At 48.8% G+C, this 20,279-nt stretch overlaps 1 protein-coding gene across 1 annotated transcript in view; it reads left to right on the top strand.

Annotated features, from left to right (window-relative positions):
• LOC140428334 (docking protein 5-like) overlaps positions 1–20,279 on the top strand; it is a 788,856-nt gene that overhangs the window by 383,939 nt on the left and 384,638 nt on the right. The window contains exon 2 of the mRNA XM_072514688.1: positions 14,019–14,126. Coding sequence (XP_072370789.1) covers positions 14,019–14,126 — 108 coding nt within the window. The remainder of the gene's footprint in view (positions 1–14,018; positions 14,127–20,279) is intronic.

Below are 20,279 nucleotides of genomic sequence, written 5' to 3'. Positions count from 1 at the left end.
GTGAGAGCACACGCACTATAAAGACAGGGGACACCAGAGTTCCCGCTCATTCTAGCAGCAGCCAGCTCAGAGCACAGAGCTCACAGCCTGCCTCTCAGACATTCACCATGTGCTGAGTGCCTCACCTAGATAGTGATAGGACAGGGTCCACAGATAAGCTGGTAATGCACGTAACAAAGCTTACAGTATGTTATTACAGTTGAGTTGTTAATAAAATAGAGTTACACCATCTCCAGCCGTGTTGGCCTGTTTGTAGACCAGAACACCCAACACGACACCATTCTCTACAGTGGAGGAGCCATCCACATAGATTTTAAATGTGTCGCCTGAGTTTTTGGAACCTGGGGCGTCATTCTCCGACCCCCCAGAGGGTCGGAGAATGGCTGTTGGCCGCCGTGAATCCCGCCCCCGCCGGTTGCCGAAGTCTCCGAAGGGAGAAAAGTCGGCGGGGCGTTAATGGCGCCACTGCCGTCGGAGAATGTCACGGGTCTGCGCAAGGCAGCCGATTTTCGGCCTGCCGATATTCTCCCTTCCGGATGGGCCGAAGTCCCGTCGACGTGATGACCGTTCACATCGACGTAAATTAAACCTCCTTTTCATCGGCGTGACCCTGTGCTCCAGGTTCACGCCGACCAGCGTGGAGGTGAGTGACGGCCTGGGGGGTTGGCTCTGAGCAGGCGATGGCGTGGCCGCAGTCTGAATGCGTGAGGAGAGGTTTGTCTCGGGTTGTGTGTGTGTGTGTGCGGCGGGGGGGGGGGGGGGTGGTTAGAGTAGGCTGGGCTCCGGGGGAGTGCCGGGTGGGGGTCCGTGCCGGGGAGGGGGATGGGGGGTCCGTGCCGGGGTGGAGGTTGGGGGGGGTCCGTGCCGGGGTGGAGGTTGGGGGGGGGGTCCGTGCCGGGGAGGTGGATGGGGGGTCCATGCCGGGGTGGAGGTTGGGGGGGGTTCCGTGCCGGGGTGGAGGTGGGGGGGGGGGTCTGTGCCGGGGTGGAGGTTGGGGGGGGGGTCCGTGCCGGGGAGGGAGATGGGGGGGGGTCCGTGCCGGGGAGGGGGATGCGAGGGCAAGTGAGTTGGTCCACCTGGCCAGGTGCCAGCCTCCAACAGTTGGACCCATGCGGTCCATGTCACCTGGCTGGGGGGAGGAGGGGATATGGGCAATGATGACATGTCGTCGTTCCCCACCCCCCCCCCCCCAACCAGGCCGTCATGTTTTCCGATCATCCAGCGATGTTGGCCGCCGTGGCGGCAGCTGCTCATGTCTATGTTGCCCTGGATGTGGAGGAGGAGGAGGAGGAGGAGCGTGCCAGAGAGGCGGCGCAGGCTGCCACAGAGGGACAGGCGGCAGCTGCCCAGGCTGGAGGGACACCTGACCGACAGGACGAGGAGGGGGAGGAGGACGTCGCGGCCCCACGGCAACGGAGGCACCCGAGGGCGCCCCGTGTGTACCGGCCCCGGCAGTCATACCAGGACCTCACGGACCGGGAATGCAGGAGGAGACTCCGGATGAGGCGGGAAACCGTGGCACACATCTGCCACCTGCTGGCACACCTGTCACCGCGTGGCACTGGCGGGGGACACCCTCTCCCCGTGTCCGTCAAGGTTACGGTGTCACTGAACTTTTATGCAACCGATGGGGGTCATTCCAGGCACCGAGTGGGGACCTCTCCGGCATATCGCAGACATCGGTGCATCCGGGCAGTGACAGATGCCCTATATGCTATGGCGCACCGCTACATCCGCTTCCCCGTGGACCGGGCCAGCCAAGATGCCCGGGCCGTGGGCTTCTCTGCCGTGGCCGGGTTCCCCATGGTCCAGGGCGTGATCGATGGGATGCACGTCGCTGTGCGGCCACCTGCAGATAACAGAGCCGTGTTCACCAATAGGAAGGGGACCTATTCGATGAACATACAGGTGGTCTGCGACCACCGCATGATGATCCTGCACGTCTGCGCCCGTTACCCGGGCAGTGTACACGACTCATACGTGTTGTTGCGGTCATCCATCCCCGGCATATACGAGGGACGCCATCCCCGGCTGAGCGGCTGGTTGCTGGGCAACAGGGGCTACCCATTGCGATCGTGGCTGATGACGCCTATACGGAGGCCACGCAATGAGGCGGAGAACCGCTACAATGATGCCCATGTAGCGACAAGGGGAGTGATAGAGAGGTGCTTTGACGTGCTGAAGATGCGTTTCAGGTGCCTGGACCTCTCTGGGGGCGCACTCCAGTATCGGTCAGATAGGGTCGGCCGCATCATTGTGGTGTGCTGCGTCCCGCACAACATAGCCCAGCAGAGGGGCGATGTGCCGCAGGCAGAGGAGGGCGGAGTAGAGGAGCAGCAGGAAGAGGCGCAGTCCTCCCCAGATGAGGGGGATGGTGGTAATGGTCAGGGCAGACGGGGTAGACACAGGCGGGTGGCTGTCCACCGTTACCGGCTGGCCCAGCGGGCACGGGACAGACTGATAGCCCGCTTCACTGACTAGATGGACGTGGGAATCGGGTAGTATGGCCACAGACCGCACACCATGGCAACAGCCGACCACCCACACCCCCCACCCATCCACCCACCCAGCACCCTCACCCCCCTCCCCAACCCCACACACCCCACCCGCATGCACACCACCCCCCCCATTGCCGATCCACCTGCGGCACAATGGGCCGTGCTCACACAGTTGCGGGTGGACACGTGTCTATTGCAGGCCATGGAGGATGATGACAACCCGCCGTGCGGTGAGCTACTGGCTCTACATCGTTGGACTATGTCTGACCCATGGCCACAGTACCACCATCCACCCGGACCATCCCTGCATGCAGCTGTGACACTGTAGCGCACGGTCCCGTCCTCTGCCCGGGGGATGTTGATGGCGGCCCAGGGGGAAGGGGGCAGACTCACCTGGGGCTGAGGTAAGACCACCCGTCACACACACACTTGCGCTCAACGTACATGACACCCCCGCACGCTTTGGACAGAGCACAAAGGCAGCTTCTGTAGGTGTAACATTGACTTTAATAACCAAAGGAGTTCATGCACGTGCCCTAGCCCCTAAAACTCATCTGTGCCCTGCACCCATGCCAACTTACTCAGTGTCTAATTGTTTGGCCTTACGGGCCCTTTGACTACGTCTACGTGGTTCCCCAGACGGTACAGCAGAACTGGAGGTGGACTCCTGTGATTCCTGCCCTCTGACACTGGATCACTTTGGCGGCCGTTTCCTGGGGCGTCCTGGCCTAGATGGCCCAGGCTGCGGCCCGGGCGACTGGGATGGCGAGCTGCCAGCCTGTCCTGCCCGTTGCCCACCCGATGCACCTGGGACGGAAGGGGGGGAGTCCGAGGTGTCGCGGTGTACCGGGACCTCCCCTACAGGGGGAGCCGGGACGGACCACACCACCTCCTCCTCCCTCGGAGTGCCCGATGGCCCCCAGGCCTCTACATGGGTGGGGGATGCGAACGGACTGGCCATCCGACGCCCCCCCGACATCTGGCGCTGCCAGTCCTGGAGGCCCGTGCTGGTATCGACAGGGGTCTGCAGGTTTGCAGCCATGGAGCCCAGGGGGTTGGCAAACCCTGTCTGTGACAGTGCGACGCCGGCTCGCACATGGCCACTAGCGCCGATGCCCTCAGCGATGGCCTGCATGGACTGGACCATGGCCTGCTGAGACTGGGCCATGGCCTTCTGAGACTGGGCCATGGCCTGCAGAGACTGGGCTATGGCGTTGAGCTACACCAGACGCTATACCAGACGCCTCACCACTAAAGTGCCCAACCGAGGTGAGTGTTTCTGCGATGGTGGAGGGTGTTGGTGACAGCAGTGGCGCTGTGTCGTGCTCTTCGTCCCACTCTGAGTTCATGGCACTTTGGGGTGGGGGTTCGTCACTGTCCGGTATTTCGTCTTCCTGGGTAGTGCTATCCCGGGTAGGGGTGTCCTGGGCAGTGCTGTCCCGGGTAGTGGTGTCCCGGGTAGTGGTGTCCTGGGTAGTGGTGTCCTGGGTAGTGGTGTCCTGGGTAGTGGTGTCCTGGCTCGGATGTGACGGGGGCCTGTGGCTGCCCCCCTCGTCGCTGGGTGGTCGCTCCCGCACGTGACGGGGGTGTCGTCTCCCTGTTGCTCCAGGTCTCTCCGTCTCCCGTGGAGTGCGAGGGGCATCCTGCGGGCGTCGCATGCTGGAGGGTGCGGGTCTCTTCGTCTCCCGTGGCCTCCGAGGGGCATCCTGCGGGCATCGCATGCTGGAGGGTCCGGGTCTCTCCGTCTCCCGTGGCCTCCGAGGGGCATCCTGCGGGCGTCGCATGCTGGAGGGTCCGTGTCTCTCCGTCTCCCGTGGCCTCCGAGGGGCATCCTGCGGGCGTCGCATGCTGGAGGGTTCGTGTCTCTCCGTCTCCCGTGGCCTCCGAGGGGCATCCTGCGGGCGGTCTGCATCTGCGGGGATGGGTGCCTGGACGTTTGGTCCTGCGATACACAATGAAGCATGCATGGTTAGACATCAGGCAGTGATCAGGTGATATGGGGAGGGGGATATAGGGGAGGGGGGATATGGGGACGGGCTGTCGGTGGCTCACTTGCTACTACGCCCCCGACCTCTGCATCAGCAAACTCCCGGTCGTCAGGTCCGCCAGGCAGTTCCAGGGTCCTTTCCTCGTGTTCGGTCAGTGGCCTCTCATCAGCGGGGCCTCCTCCAGTCTTCACATGCAGCCTATTGTTGTGTGCGCGCTTATCCTGTGGGGGGGGGGGGTTGCAGGGGTAAAAGGCAACACTGTTAGGCAGGTATATGAATGCACGCCATCGGTTGCGCGTGCATTGCAGAGGTTAAAGTTAGGGCTGGATTCACTTGGGCATATGGGGGAGGGGGGATATGGGGGATGGGGGGATATGGCGGAGGGCGGATATGGGGGAAGGGGAAGCCGGGATATGGGGGAGGGGGATATGGGGGAGGGGGGATATGGGGGGAGGGAGGGATATGGGGGAAGGGGGGATATGGGGGAATGGGGGATATGGGGGAGCGGGGATATGGGGAAGGGGGGATATGGGGAAGGGGGGATATGGGGAGGGGGGATATTGGGGGAGGGGGGGATATGGGGGATATTGTGGGAGGGTGGATATGGGGGAGGGGGGATATGGGGGAAGGGGGATATGGAGGAAGGGGGGATATGGGGGATATGGGGGAGGGGGGATATGGGGGAGCGGGGAATATTGGGAGGGGGGATATGGGGGAGGGGGGATATGGGGGAGGGGGATATGGGGGATATGGGGGAGGGGGGATATGGGGAGGCTCACCCTGCCTGCTCTGACGAGGTCGTTCACCTTCTTGTGGCACTGGGTGCCTGTCCGTGGTGCCAGGGCCGCAGCGGTGACGGCCTCTGCCACTTTCCTCCACAGACACCGGCTGTGGCGTGGGGCAACTCTGCGGCCGTGCCCGGGATACAGGGCGTCCCTCCTCTGCTCCACCGTGTCCAGGAGCGCCTCCACATCCCGTGACTCGAACCTCGGTGCTCAGCGGCGGCCAGCCATCCAGTCAGGTGTTGCGGTCGGGTGTTCCGGTCGGGTGGGGGGGAGCCTTATGAGCCGTCACGCCGTGCGGCGCGTATGACGCTGTACGGCGTGAACCACTGCGCAAGCGCGGATCCCGTTACGTCGCTGCTTGCCCATTTCGGGCCTGAGACCTTCGACCCATTTTTCCGACATGACGCAAGTCGGATTTGCGCCGTTTTTTGCGCCGATCGGCGGACTTTCCGCCGATAACGGAGAATTTCGCCCCTGGTTTCTCGCTGCCTGCGCATGGCTGTAATGACTTGGGAATAAAGGGTCCTGGGTGGTGTTTAGCTGCAATGATCTGGCACTCATGTGGAGTCCCTGCATATTGCAAATTGTCCGCTAAAAATGTGTGGTTGTTGGTGCGCTTCACGGAAATGTCCCTGCCTTGCAGTAATAGTGTCCAGTGAGCTGCTCTGACCTGGCTAACGGAACCATCCTTTTGTCTGCCGTCTAACAAAAGTTGAGTGCGGGTGTGCTCGGTGAGGATTGTGACTGGGTTGAGGCCTGTAATGCATGCAAAATATTGAATTGCCCAAAAAACTGCAAGCAGGTGTCATTCACAGCCAGAAAATCCCTGTTCTACAGGGTCTAAAACTCTGGAAGCATAGGCCACTGGTCCTAATCGGTCATGGCATTCTTGTAGAAGCACTGCTGATAATGTTTGGTCTTTGGCATATGGCAAGTCAGGGTCGGGAACTTGTAAAGCGGGGGCTGTTCCTAAGGTGCGCTTTAAATCATTAATGGCGTCTGTGTGCTGTGGGAGCCAATTCCATGGGGTGCTCTTTTTCAAGAGCTCTGAGAGTGGGGCAGCTTTGGTGGCAACCCCATCTACGTGATTCCTACAGTATCCCACTAAACCTTGGAAGGAACGGAGTGCACTTACATTATGGGGCAGGGGCAATTTTACTATGGAGTCGATTCGCTTCTGTTCAATCTCTCTTTTGCCGTGGGTGATAATTGTCCCTGAATAGAGTACCTTCTCACTCATGATTTGAGCCTTTTTGGGGTTTACTTTAAATCCAATGGATTGGAGCAGGGCTAGCAATTCGGCTAGCAGAGCCACGTGCTCTTCCTTAGTGTCAGTTTGTAGGAGCAGGTCGTCTACATATTGAACTAGGCATTCAGGGTGGGAGAATTTAGAGAGACCAGCAGCTCGCTGTCTGTTGAAAATAGAGGGGGAGTTATGGAATCCTTGTGGGAGACACGTCCATGTGTACTGCTGACCTTGAAACGTGAACGCAAATTTGTATTGGCTTTAGACATCTGCCATACACACCTATTTACGGGGTCAAAGGAAAGGTAATTGGAGTTTATGAAATTCATACCGAGAATATGTTCTGCGGTTGGGGGTAGCTTGATTAAAATGACAGGGTGCTTAGTGGCTATAGTTCCAATATGGACAGGTATAGGGGCTGTAATGTATCCTTCCTGCATGTGCCCAGTGAATCCACTTTGTGAAATGGTGTCCGTAATTGGCCAGGGGGTTTCTAGGAACAGGGTTGAGGAATTTCGCGTGGTCCGGGAGCCTCCTGTGTCCCAGAGAAAATAGACGGAATGTCCTCGGACTTTGCCTGTGACTACCGGTCTTCCGACATTATCCCAGTGCGTGTCACAGACCCATGTTGGAGATGCCGGAAGCCGTCAATCAAGGGAGTTGTATGCAAGGTTATCTGAGCGGGCGTTTATGGTATGCATGGGCGAGCGTTGCCTTCTAGCTGGCGTGGCTGGCGATCGTGGTCTGGCCTATTGTTTCTGGGCGGGGGGTTGGGTTGTTCCTGTGGTCTCTGGTATTGGTAATTGGGTGGGGGATTTTGTCTACAATCGCGGGTGAAGTGTCCCGTTTGTCCACAAGTATAACATGACCCTCGTGGCGCGTGGGGTGGACTTTGTGCTCTGGGGTACTGTTCTCTGGGGTATTGTTCCTCTCTCCTGCCCTCATTTATCCATGTGGGTTCCTGACTAGGTCTAACTGGGTTCATGGTACCTTCTAATCCATTCTGTTCTATCTGTTCCTGTAGTGACTGTTCCCATGCCCGAGAGAGACGTCTGAGTACCCATGCCTCATTATGTGTGTGATCTGCCGTGTCAAAGTTTGCACCAGTCCTTTTACCTGCTTCTGTGTCATGCAAAACTAAAGTGCAAGATCATTTAGTGATTTCTTCAGCATCGAGGTTGGCGCGGTTTAATTCTCCAAAAACTGCCTTGAAATGTATCCAGAGGCGACCGGCAAAGGCAGTCTGGTGTTCTCCTTTCTACTGTCTACATTTGTTCAGACCCTCTACTGGATCCCCCTTATCACACCCGATAGCAGCTAATATTGAGTCCTTCATTTCGTCTAAGGTTCCCCCTCCTACATTTTGGGGTTCAGGTAAAGCTGATCTTACGGACTGGCTAAGGCTCATTACAATTAATTTTACTTCCTCCCTCTCATCTAAACCATACATAACCTTCTGTTGGCGCACTTCCTCAAAGAAGCTATGCGGGTCCGCAGTGGATTCAAATGGTATGATCTTATTGCAGGCGTCCTTCAACTGGGTTATCGTGAGTGGGTTGGTGTAGGTGACAGCTGGACCTATATGATCCCTTATCCCTCTTTCTGTAGTGACCGGATTCATGAGTGTCGGGACAGTTTCACTACTCGTTGAGTTGGTGCGACCTGTTCAGTCGGGGCTGCTGGTCCTTTTCTTTTTGGGATGGGTGGCGGTTGCTTTCGGCTTTCAGTTCTATCCACGTATATGTGCGCGCTCTCCTTTAACTCTGCCCAATCGACCATCTCTTCCTCTTCTGTCCCTACTGTCCCAAAGGTACACATAAAGCCATTTTGAACTGAAAGTAGTGATTGGAGTCTGTCTATCTCGCTGGCACTTGGTGTGGTCAACGGTACTTTGCCTTTGCTCCTTAGTGGACTGGCGAAGTGCTCTTAAAGCTGCCTGTAAATAGGCACATTTGTTTGTTAGCTGAGTGATCTTTTGTTCAGTCTCCTCTCTTACCAAGGCCGCACGTTGTGTGTCTTGATAGGCCTTGTCGTATTGGGTTTGGAAGCTGCTAAGGTGTACTATACAGGACTGGTGGGCACGTTTAACATCGGTGATTTCCATTTCCTTAGCAGCTATCATCTCCTTGAGTTCCTCATTGTTTCTCTTATTCTCCTCCTCCTTCTCTATTAACGGATCACGGAGTGTCTCTATGACCTCCTTGGTTCCTCGTAACTGAGCCAAGCAACGCACTATTGCCATTGGTTTTCTAAATTTCACTGCATTCTTCTTGTAAATCTCACATAGATTCTCCCACCAAGTCTGTCCTACCTTTCCTGGACTTGACTCGGTGTTTGCACAAATATTCTACCAAAGGAGCCATCCTTTCCCCTTTAAATACTTCCTCAACACATCCTCCCATAGGGGGCACTGCTCTGACTTGACAACGCCTGTAACCTCGGTTTGCTGCCGCAGATTCATCACCTTCTCTACCAATTGCGCTGCCATCTCTTCTCGAATTTTAAATTGGAACAGGGGGAATAAGGAGTCGATCGAACAACGGGTACGGCTTATGGCTATATTCCGGTTCACAATCCCTCTAGAGCATGCAAGTCTGCCGAGTTTACCTTACCCTTCCCTGTTAGTTACGCATGCGGTTAGTGCACACTTCCGAAATTCGGTTATTTGGCCAATACGAAACATGCGCTTGTGGTTTGTTTTCTTTTTTCCCCAAATTAATTCAAAGTTGGGCTCTCTCGGAGTAACAAAGTCACTTCTAATCGAGTCCCGTCAGACTCACCAATATTTATTCACAAACCACAAGCTGCGAGTATGTTTCTTGTATTGACCAAATGACCACACAACCAGTATGTTAGTTCAAAGGACAGTTTATTATTAAACACAAGACTTATCTCTATGTGCAATGATACGCGCGGCTACGCATTAAACTACACCTATCAACTAAGATGACCTTTACTTAACTTCTGGGTGATGAGCTCTGTGGAGGTAGATAAGGCCTCTATCTGAATTCCCACGTGGTCGGCTGGAAGTTATCAGGTTATTCTTGGCTGCTGCGGCTCATCTCTCTCAGGTAGTGGCTGGTCGTTATGCTGCAGTTGGTGTGGGCACAGGCCAGTCCCAAAAGAGACTGATCCCTAGTGGCGCAGTGCCTCTTATCCTTCTCCTTTTCCGCACCCTTTTGGGCGGTGCTAACTCAGGATCCTATGGATCGATAAGGTCTTGATCACCCTTATCGATTCTGGCCAATTAGAGGCGGGTACTTCGATGGCTGGGCGGGTCCTAGTTACCATTGTCCCAAGTACGTAGGCCTTTCCAAATAAGGGGAGGCTGCGCCGGTGCGTCTGCTATTCCTTTATTTGAGTCTATTGTCCTGGGGAAATCGGTGATTGACCTTTAACAGGTGCAAGTTTCAGTTCGGTCTGGTTTTCCTTTCACAATACACAGGGGCTCTGTACTGTCTGTGTCCCAACTTGACCACAATTCTCTTTATCCTTTGCGGGTGGCCATTTTAGATGGCCACAGTGGTCAACCACATCACATAGAAAAGGAATAGACATATATAATTTGAATTAATTCAGAACCTCTAACCATTGGGTTAGCTTGGAGATTTTTTAAAAATGGGAATAAGGGTCAGAATAAATTAGAAAATTGATTATTTGACAGTAAATTGTTTATGATGCTGAAAATCAAAGTTCCCAAGTAAAACAGCTGAAACATCACCCGCTACATTAGTTTTGGCCGCAAAGTGGGTTTGTTCCAGTAACAGGACGAAAGTTTATTTTAATGGTTTTGATCAATGCACAATTTCTCCAAGGGTTGCACAAATCATAACACTGTTGGAAACTGAAAGTGATAAATTGCATGAAAACTATTTTCTCCAGACGCCTAATGAAGTCTTCAGAAACAATGGATCGTCGTCTGCAAGTATTGAGTTCATACACTTAGCCAAAGGATAGGAATGCATCCCCACAGCTTCAACTCTGAATTACTCACAGTGAAATGGGCTTGAAGAGAGGTTAAAGCAGCACATAACACTGATTAAATCATGCAGCAGTGGGAATGATGTGTGCGATCGCCTGCTAGTTTACTGCAGGATTGTTCGAGCCTTTTATCATGAGTGCAAATGGTACTGGGATGAATATCTGAAAACTGGAAACTCAAGAAATGGTAACGTACTGAAGAAGAACATTTCAAATTAATTTTGCAGCAGTCCTCGTGTAGTTTTTCAACAAACCCAAAGTTCTCATTACGAATTCAGTCACCAGCCGATGTTAAGTTTGGTCAAGTTGAAAATGTATCCCATAGTCTTCCAGTGTTGATATTAAGTGATGAAATGTGCTTTCAGAAATTGCAGTATGAGTACATGATTTAGAAAATCACCATCAAGATGCAAGTATATCCAAGGTCACACTTGGTGAGAACAGGACAAGGTTCTCTACTTAGAGCTAATCAATAGAACATTAGAAGAGCAATGGACTCTTGAATCATCGATCAAAGGATCTGATCCAAGTATATCATTTTTTTAATCATCCGACAGATCGGCAACCAATGGGGAAGGGGAAATAAAACCAGATCCATCATCAAGTGAAATTCCCAGGGAAGGAAGGTCTGTGAGATTAAAGATTGATAGAGACACATTAATTATCTTGATATACAGCTACCATATTTCAGAATATAAAGAGAACCTTTATTACAGGAAAGCTACATTATATTATGTGTTGCTAATGAGTAATATCTACGCATAATTATTGAGAAAGTCAACTCAAAAAGGAATATTTTCCCAATTATGTAGATGAAAATTATTAAGAAAGCCAATGAATTAAAAATCATTGATTTTTTTTTACATATCAGCTTGAATTCTCCTAAGGTCAGTAAATGTTAGCATTTTAATGTAAAAAGAAACACAATACATTCAAATGTACCAAAATAATTTCACTCCCTGCACTTTGAAGGCATGCAGACTGGCAGACCAGGATAGATGACAAAATGGTTGGAGCTGCGATCCTCCATATTTGATCATTGAAATCTATATAAACATGAGATAAATCTGAATGTTGGAGGTCTTTCGGCTCAGCTTAGTTCATCCATGCAGTAAAAATTCCGAAATCACACCTTGCTCCCTCCCAACAACTGCCATTTCAGCCTGGAATTGTTTCTGAAATAATTCCAGATGTCTTGCCTCCTCCCCCCCATCCCCTCCCCCCCTCCAGGTAGAGAGAGAGCAGTGAGGGGCTGGTAGCGGTGCTGAGTGAATCTCCCAGCTCCCGTGCTGAAAACGGGCAGGTCCATGGCCATACAACGGCCGTGTGCGGACTCGACCTGTCATCTGTGACCCCACAGGTCATCGCTTGGCCACCCCCACCAGTCCCCCAAGCCGTCGCGGAATCCCCCCCCGGCACAGCTCCAAGCCGAGTGTGGCGGCACTGGACATAGTCTGCAGCCGCCATGCTGGGTTCCTGACCGTTCAGACTACATGACAACCGCACGGTTGGGAACTCGGCCCATCAGGAGCGGAATATCGCGGGAGGGCCTTCCGTTCCAATGGCGTGCGGTGCGTGATGCTATTACACCACTTCCTTGGGGGTGGAGCATGGCTGACCAGCGTTAAACTGACGCCAGCCCTGATTTGGGCATCCAAATGAATTCCCTGCCTGATCCCCGATTACGATATCGGCATCAAGCAATAGAGAATCCCGCCCACTATGTGTGCTCTCATACCCCCATAGTGTGAGGTCAATTTAAAGGTCACCAGCAGTAGAATTCCATGGATTTCAATAAGGAGGATTATTTATTCACACACGCACCCTGAAAGGTCTAATTTCACATCCCAAGAAAAGGTAGTGCACTTTTACAAATATTAAAATATTAAAACCAAACAGAATAGTTAACAGTTCACATGCCTTTGAGGGATCAGTGAAGGGGGGAGATTTCCCACTCTGGAATTGTAGTTCAGTTAAATTCACATGGTTGGGGTCAGAACCAGATTAACTGCAGCCTTCCTTCAAAGGAAGATCATTCGGCAGGTCATGTGGAGAGGCAATGGCAGCTCTTGTAACTGGGGGTACAATTTATGTTCCCGTGAACTCAGGTTTTTGGAAACAGGCTGGGGGACACATTTTAAAAGACTTTTAAACCCTGCAGTTCTTGAGAGGTGGCACAGCATTTTCTACATTTGTGGTATTGTTGGTAGTAGCCTGCAGACTTGCCAGGTCTCTCCTGGATTATAGACAAACAATTTTCAGTTTCAGAGAACAGTTTCAATCACATTATTAACAGCCATTGATGCACAATAGAAGGTAATTGGTGGTCTTTCAGCAGTAAATAATTCAGTACTTTCAGTCACATGGTCAAAGGCCATTGATATTCAATGGTGGTCTTTCGAACTTTGGGGATAATTAGTTTTTCTAGCTTTCCTTTGTTACATCGCAAGCCTGAAATCTCGGAGAATGCCTCTGTGTTTTGGAGGAAGCTTCAACAATAGCAATTCTGAACTTCCACGAAGGAGTACTGTTTGGCATGTTCTTTCAAGGGACAGACCCCCAGACATTATAATTCAATTCAGAAATTTCCGGAAGCTTATTAGTCTGTTGACATTTCAAAAGGTTATCTAATCCTCTTGGCAGCCATCTTTAACAGTTCATTTGGGTCCATTTTAAATGGAACATAGTTTAAAAAAAAACATAATCTCCATGTTTATCCTAGCATGACAGTTGGTAAGGGACTGGTTGAATATTGCAGAGGAGAGAGAAAATTTGAATACACTTTGTTATAAATTGTTGGATACTCTTATTTGTTTTGACGCACTTACAGTGTAATGTATATTGAGGAGGAAATTAGGCAATGTTTGTGATTACTCAACATCAGTAATTGCAAGGATAGAAGCCAATAATTACACTAGAATTATCATTATTTCCTAAAAATTAGAGAAAGCCAACCTTTCCCTGTCAGTAGATTGGGGAAATTGGCAAACAATTGAGAGGCTCAAAATTCAGCTTTTTCCACGTATATTTCAGCAGAGATTGAAATAAAATACAATACAGATAGTAGCAGAATGATTGTGTGTTTTGTTCAGGAAGAAAAGGAGATGACATTGAATTTTCAAAAGAAAGAAATTGCCTCGACATAACGTGTTTTGTCACATCCTTAGGATGTTCCAATGCAATTTACAACCAGTGAATTATTCTCTGACATGCAGTCATTATTGTTAGTTGGTAAATGAGGTAGTGAATTTGCACTCAGCAAGGTTCGGCGACCAACAGGTATATAACTGATTCAGAGAGGAACGTTGGCCAGGATATTGGCAGAGCTCCCTGCTCTTTTTTGGATACTGTAATGGCGTCACTTGAGAAACAGCAACTCCAACAATAGGTAATGCTGTGAATGCAACTCAGCATCATATTTGCTTTAGCAAGGTCATTTTTTTCTCATAAGTGCAGTACAATCACAAACCACAAGAGAAAGCACTGAATCAATTCATTTCTTTGTGTTTGTACTTTGTAGATTTACCAGAGATGCTGGCTTGTGCTAAAGAAGGCATCCAGCAAAGGCCCAAAGCGACTGGAGAAGTTTTCAGATGAGCGAGCTGCATATTTCCGATGCTATCACAAGGTACAAGATTGCTGCCAAAAATAAATGTATTCCCAAAAATAGTAGTATATTTTAGTTAACCATTTTGCCTTCATGATGCCTTCCCTGAATATCATTGTTTTGTGAAACAGTGGGAAAAGACAACCATAAAATGAGCTTAAACTGGACATATACAGCTACCCCTTGTTTAGGTCACCTAATGGGTTCCAGAAAATCTGTCCTGAAGAAAAAGGTGCTGAACAAAACAGAATTGCCACAGGAAAATATGTCAAAAGATTGCCCAGTGCCTTCCTCCCTGACTCAGCAAGGTCATGTGGCCATTGCCATCACACTAGATACATCCTAAAACACAGCACAAAGGAACCTGCCAGAAATCCACCTTACCTGATTCAGGAGTGTTTCTTCAGGTCGGAGAACAAGGCTAACGCGTGGTTTCTACAGGATTGCATTGAGGCCTGGCTGTGGACTTTGGCCTGGGCATGATAAACTTCCCTGAGTACCTGCACCGGACTGAAGATGAGGCTTTGTCACAAGGTACAGCCTGGAAGTGGTGACCTGGCTGATTGAATGAGAGGTCAGCAGGAGATCAGAGCCTGATTGAGGGCTGCCAGATACAATGTTGGGGACCATGGCTGAGATGCTGGGGGTGGAACTTGTGTCTGCTCAACAACATGGTAGCATAGTGGTTAGCACAGTTGCTTCACAGCTCCAGGGTCCCAGGTTTGATTCCCGGCTGGGCCAATGTCTGTGCGAGTCTGAACGTTCTCCCTGTGTCTGCGTGGGTTTCCTCCGGGTGCTCCGGTTTCCTCCCACCATCCAAAGATGTGCGGGTTAGGTAGATTGGCCATATTAAATTGCCCTTAGTGTCCAAAAAATGTTAAGTGGGGGTTACTGGGTTACGGGGATAGGGTGGATATGTGGGCTTCAGTAGGGTGCACTTTGTTAGGGCCATGCAGACTCGATGGGCCGAATGGCCTCCTTCTGCACTGTAAATTCGATGAAATCTATGAAACATGCTCGAGAAACAAGTCACCCTCCTAAACCTGAAGTCACTGTCTTCAGCGTTGTCACACGTCTCTCCGAAGGACCACAAAGCTGGGTATTGTTATCTCATGAACACAGGGATGGTAATGGCCACTCGCTTCCTGGCTGTGCTCCCAGTTGATCTGGTGAACTATTTTTGCAGGAAAGTAGTGAAGAGTTCAGTGCTGTCTCTGATGTTGGATGTATTGCAAACACTTTACTCTCTGTACTGCAAAGTGCAAGACTGTGGTTACCAAGAGATGAGTCAAACATATAAAAGCTAGAATGGGAATTGATAGGACAAAAGAATAGAGTAGCTGGAATCAATTCAAACTGCACTGATGTGAGAGACAGGAAGCAAAGGAAAGTGCGGATTTGCGAATTACTCAATGCCCCAAAAAAATTTGAAATAAAAACCCTCTATATTAATTTCCTATGATCAAACTAATAAAATATATTTGATTCACCATTATGTCCCATGCAAGTGCACCAAATCAAATGACAAAAATCAAAATTTCCAGTACCCAATATCTCCCTACGTCCCTGATTAGAAAATAAACTAACTATATGGTTGGGCCCAGTCAGGAAAAGATTCACAATCACTGCAGTAATTTTACATGCAGTAAATTAGTCTTGCCATCTTTTATAATAATTATCTTTATTGTCACAAGTAGGCTTACATTAACACTGAAATTAAGTTACTGTTGTTATGGGTCCTAGTTTACAGAACCCCAAAGTGTTTCATGGAGTTCAACCGACCCACAACTTTTAATAGATTGTGGTGTGGGAAGCACACGGCGTACTCTCCAGGTGTGATACAGCAGAAATGGACAAGTGGTTTTTAAAACAAAACAATGTTTATTATATTAACTCAAGTTAACCTTTTAAAAACAAACATTGAATATCTTAACCCCCATAACTTCAAAGATAATCCCAAAAGACTACAACACTAAATAATCCTTCAAACTGTTCCTTGAAACATCCAAAAGACTTCAAACCTTTAAAAATAGGAGCACATTAGGTTACCTTCAATATATTTATAGTCTTTGGATTGCAGAAAGCAACAGACCAGCTCTGTGTTTCTTCATGCAGCTCACAGCAAAACATCCAGACACTCCCAGCTACGTTCTCAAACTGAAACTCAAAAAGCAGAAGTGAGCTCAGCTCCCCCCATCGTCTGACATCACTTCAGAAATATGATCAGCTCCATTTCTTAAAGGTACATTGCTTAAACATCCATTTCTTAAAGGTACTCTCACATGACACTGTGAAAAGCCCCTAGTTGCCACATTCCGGCACCTGTTCGGATACAGAGAGGGAAAATTCAGAATGTCCAAATTACTTAACAAGCACGTCTCTCGGGACTTGTGGGAGGAAACCAGAGCACCCTAAGGAAACCCACGCAGACACAGGGAGAACATGCAGACTCCACACAGACAGTGACGCAAATGGGAATCGAACCTGGGTCCCTGGCACTGTGAAGCAACATTGCTAACCACTGTGCTACCGTGTTGCCCTCTAGAAGATAGCAATTACAATGATGGCTTAATTTTTTTTTTCCATCTACTTCTGTTTCTTCTAATATCTAATGTCTGTTGGAGCTGCGTGTTTCCCAGTGGCATGGGGTGGGTTCATTGGGCAATCCCATTGGCAGCAGCGAGACCAGGAGATCCCACCACTGACAATGGCGGGCCTCTTCTTGCTGCTGAGAACCACGCCACAAGGAGGTCAGGGAATCTCATTTTTAGTGTGAACATAGGGAGAGCACCTCATTTCTACTGTACAATATAATTCTACTCCTTCCTTGTACTAAGGAATTCAATAATGTTTTCATTCACATCTGTCTGATGGTAACATTAGTGCTCATGTCTCTGCATCTTTTTACAGACGTAGGCAAAAGCAAGTTGTTAAAACTCATCACAATTACATATATTCACTTGATTCATTTTCAGAAACAGCAATCAGGTCTCCATGGAAATTGGAGCCCACATGAAATGGTGATCTCCACAGCCTGATGCCAGACCATCTCTGTGGAGAATCTATTTTCCTTTCAGTTACGAAGTTTAGATGGACTGCTGAACATAAATGGATAAAACAGTGGTAGCTTTATTGAGACACAGGAAACAGTTTATCACATTGTACAACTTGGCCACATGCCACATTGACGGCAATCTCAACATTAAACACAATTAGGCATGCTTTCAACAGTTCCTACTTAGCATGCAGCTGGTGAAGGCAACTTGAATCCAATAAAACCTCTCTTTCATGTACCATACCATCTTCAGTTACAAATAGGTAACCTGCTTTCACAGAGCTACACTTCACTGAACCTGGTAATGATACATATACATCTTATTGCGAGAAAGATTTTCCAATTTCAGTTGCATTATAAAAGCTGGACTGTTCCTCAAACTCCACAAGAAAGCCTCTGTAAAGCGAGCTTCCCTTCTTGCTTCAACACTTATTATCTTGCTGACTTCAGATAGTACGTCTTATTTGTCACGCAACCATTACTATGTTTTTTTGATGACACAGGTGACCACATAATTGATGTTTTCTGTACCTTGCTAATAGGCTTGTTCATACATTTCTTCATCAATGCATTGCTATTGAAAGGCAGTGGGAGGAAACCCACACAGACGCAGGGAGAAAGTGCAAAATCCACATAGTCACCCAAGACTGGAATTGAACCTGGTCCGTGGCGCTGTGAGGTAACGGTGCTAACCACTGTGAAATTCCTCTTTTCAATACCTCGTATAGTTAGTAAACAAGCCCATTAAGATGAATGTTGAAAAGGAAAAGTTACATAGTAAATCACATGAGGTGAGGTGGGCGTGACTTACCTTGACATAAAGGCTGTATTGTACCGAATGTGGCATCAAGGAGACCCAGAGAAATTGGAGTCAATGGAAATCCAGCGGAAAATCTGATTTTCGCTGGTTGTAGTCTTATCCAACACAGAGGAAGATGATTGTGGTTGCTGGAAATTCCAGGATATCACTGCAGAAGTTCCTCAGGCCCAACCATCTTCAGCTGTTTCATCAATGACCTTCCTTCCATCATAAGGTCAGAGTGGCGATGTTCACAGATGATTGCACAATGTTCATCAACATTCGTGACTCCACAAATACTGAAGCAGCTCATATCCAATTGCAGCAAGACCTGGACAATATCCAGGCTTGGGCTATCAAGTAGAAATTCACATCTGTGCCTCAAAAGTACCAGGCAATGACCATCTCCAACAAGAGAGAATCTAACCATCATCCCTTGACATTCAATGGCATTACCATCGCTGAATCCCCCACCATCAATATCCTGGGGGTCACCATTGACCAGAAACTGAACTGGACTAGCCATATACATACTGCAGCTACAAGAGCTGGTTAGAAGCTAGGAATCCTGCAGAAAATAACTCACCTCCTGACTCCCCAAAGCCTATCCTGCATCTAAAAGGCACAAGTTAGGAATATGTTGGACCATTCCACTTGCTTGAATGAATGAAACTCCAACAACAGTTGAAGTGCTTGACAACATCCAGGAGAAAACCTGCTACTTGATTGGGATCCATCCACAAACATTCACTCATTCCACCACTGAAGTGCAGTGACAGATGTGTGTACCTTCTACAAGATGCACTGCAGAAACTCACCCAGGCTCCTTCGGCAGCACCTTCCGAACACACAACCACTACTATCTAGAAGGGCAAGGGCAGCAGCCATTTGGGAACATCATCACTTGGAGGTTCCCCTTCAAGTTACTCACCACCCTGAACTGAAAATACATCAACAATCTTTCCACTGGCATTGGGTTAAAATCCATGAACTCCCTGCCTAACAGCACTGTGGTATTACAATCCCAGACAATTTCCCAACAGTGGCTAGGATACTGGACTGAAGCCCCAAATTTTATTTACATTTTGTAAGACTTTGAGGAAAGGATTCTTTGCCCCAGGAGTGATTGCACAAAGAAATAGGGATATGGTATATTAAAACAAACTTTATTACTCACATAGTATTACAATCTTTAACATCACACCAGAAAATAACTTGCAGCTACCCCTTAAACAATATTACTCAATGCAGTGAATACAATACCCTTAATTGCTATCTCTTGGAAGTTTGAAAGAACATTTTAAGGAATGATTTACTGTTGCAATATTTTCCGAGTTATCTTTGAAGTAAGGGGTGTTAAGAGATCCAATGTTTATTTAAGATGTTAAGTTGAGTTCATGGAATAAACATTGTTTTGTGTTTAAAAACCCACGTGTCCATAATTGTAATTCCACACCTAAGGAACAAGCCGTGTGCTAGGAAAAGCAACAAATACATTAAAGGGAGAGGTTGGTTGAATTCCATGATACCTTTTGGGGTTCTGAAAACGCCTCGCCCATAACACTTTTAACTAACCTACAATGAGAGCAGAACTGTTTAACCGTGCACACAGCTTCAGGTAGATCAGAACTGAACTGAAAATGTTTTCTCAAAAAGCCTGATGTCTTAACTCCACCCAGCAATGACATCATCTCACCAAGCTGAAAACTAATGAACTCCCCAGGGAACCCCCTTAATCAAAACAAAATTGCATGAGGCCAAGTTTTTAATGATGATTAATTGCACCTCTGGTTCCCAAAAGCTTTGTTGTCTTTCAACCCAAGAATCTTTTAAAACATGATTTCAGCAGTCAAATAAACTTTTACCCAGGCTTTTAACCCTGACTTCACCAAATATTATAATACAATATATCTGAAATTCCTACATTGGTTTCAGTGGGTGTACCTACACCTCAGGGACTGCAGTGGTTCATGAAGGCAGCTCATCACCACCTTCTCAAGTGCAATTGCAATGGGCAATAAATGCTGGCCTAGCCAGTGATGCCCACAACATATGAATGAATGAAAATGTACCTTTTTGATGAATAGGATTGAATTTAATTGTGAATGCTGTGATTTTTATAATTTTGTGACATTTGCAAGTATATCACCTAATATGTTAATTGTTTTACATTTAACATAACCTTTCCCCAGATTCATATCAAGTGCAGGATATTAAAGAAACTGAATCAATCCAGTTATTTATTTCATACTGCAGAACCTTATGGATGGACAACTAATACACAGGATTAGGATTCTGGGAGAAAGGCAGTTCATATTGA

This window comes from Scyliorhinus torazame, chromosome 8 (assembly GCF_047496885.1).
Source record: "Scyliorhinus torazame isolate Kashiwa2021f chromosome 8, sScyTor2.1, whole genome shotgun sequence".
Classification (NCBI taxonomy): Eukaryota; Metazoa; Chordata; class Chondrichthyes; order Carcharhiniformes; family Scyliorhinidae; genus Scyliorhinus; species Scyliorhinus torazame.
The sequence above is the reverse complement of the archived record's forward strand: the minus strand, read 5'-3'. Positions and strand labels throughout refer to the sequence as shown.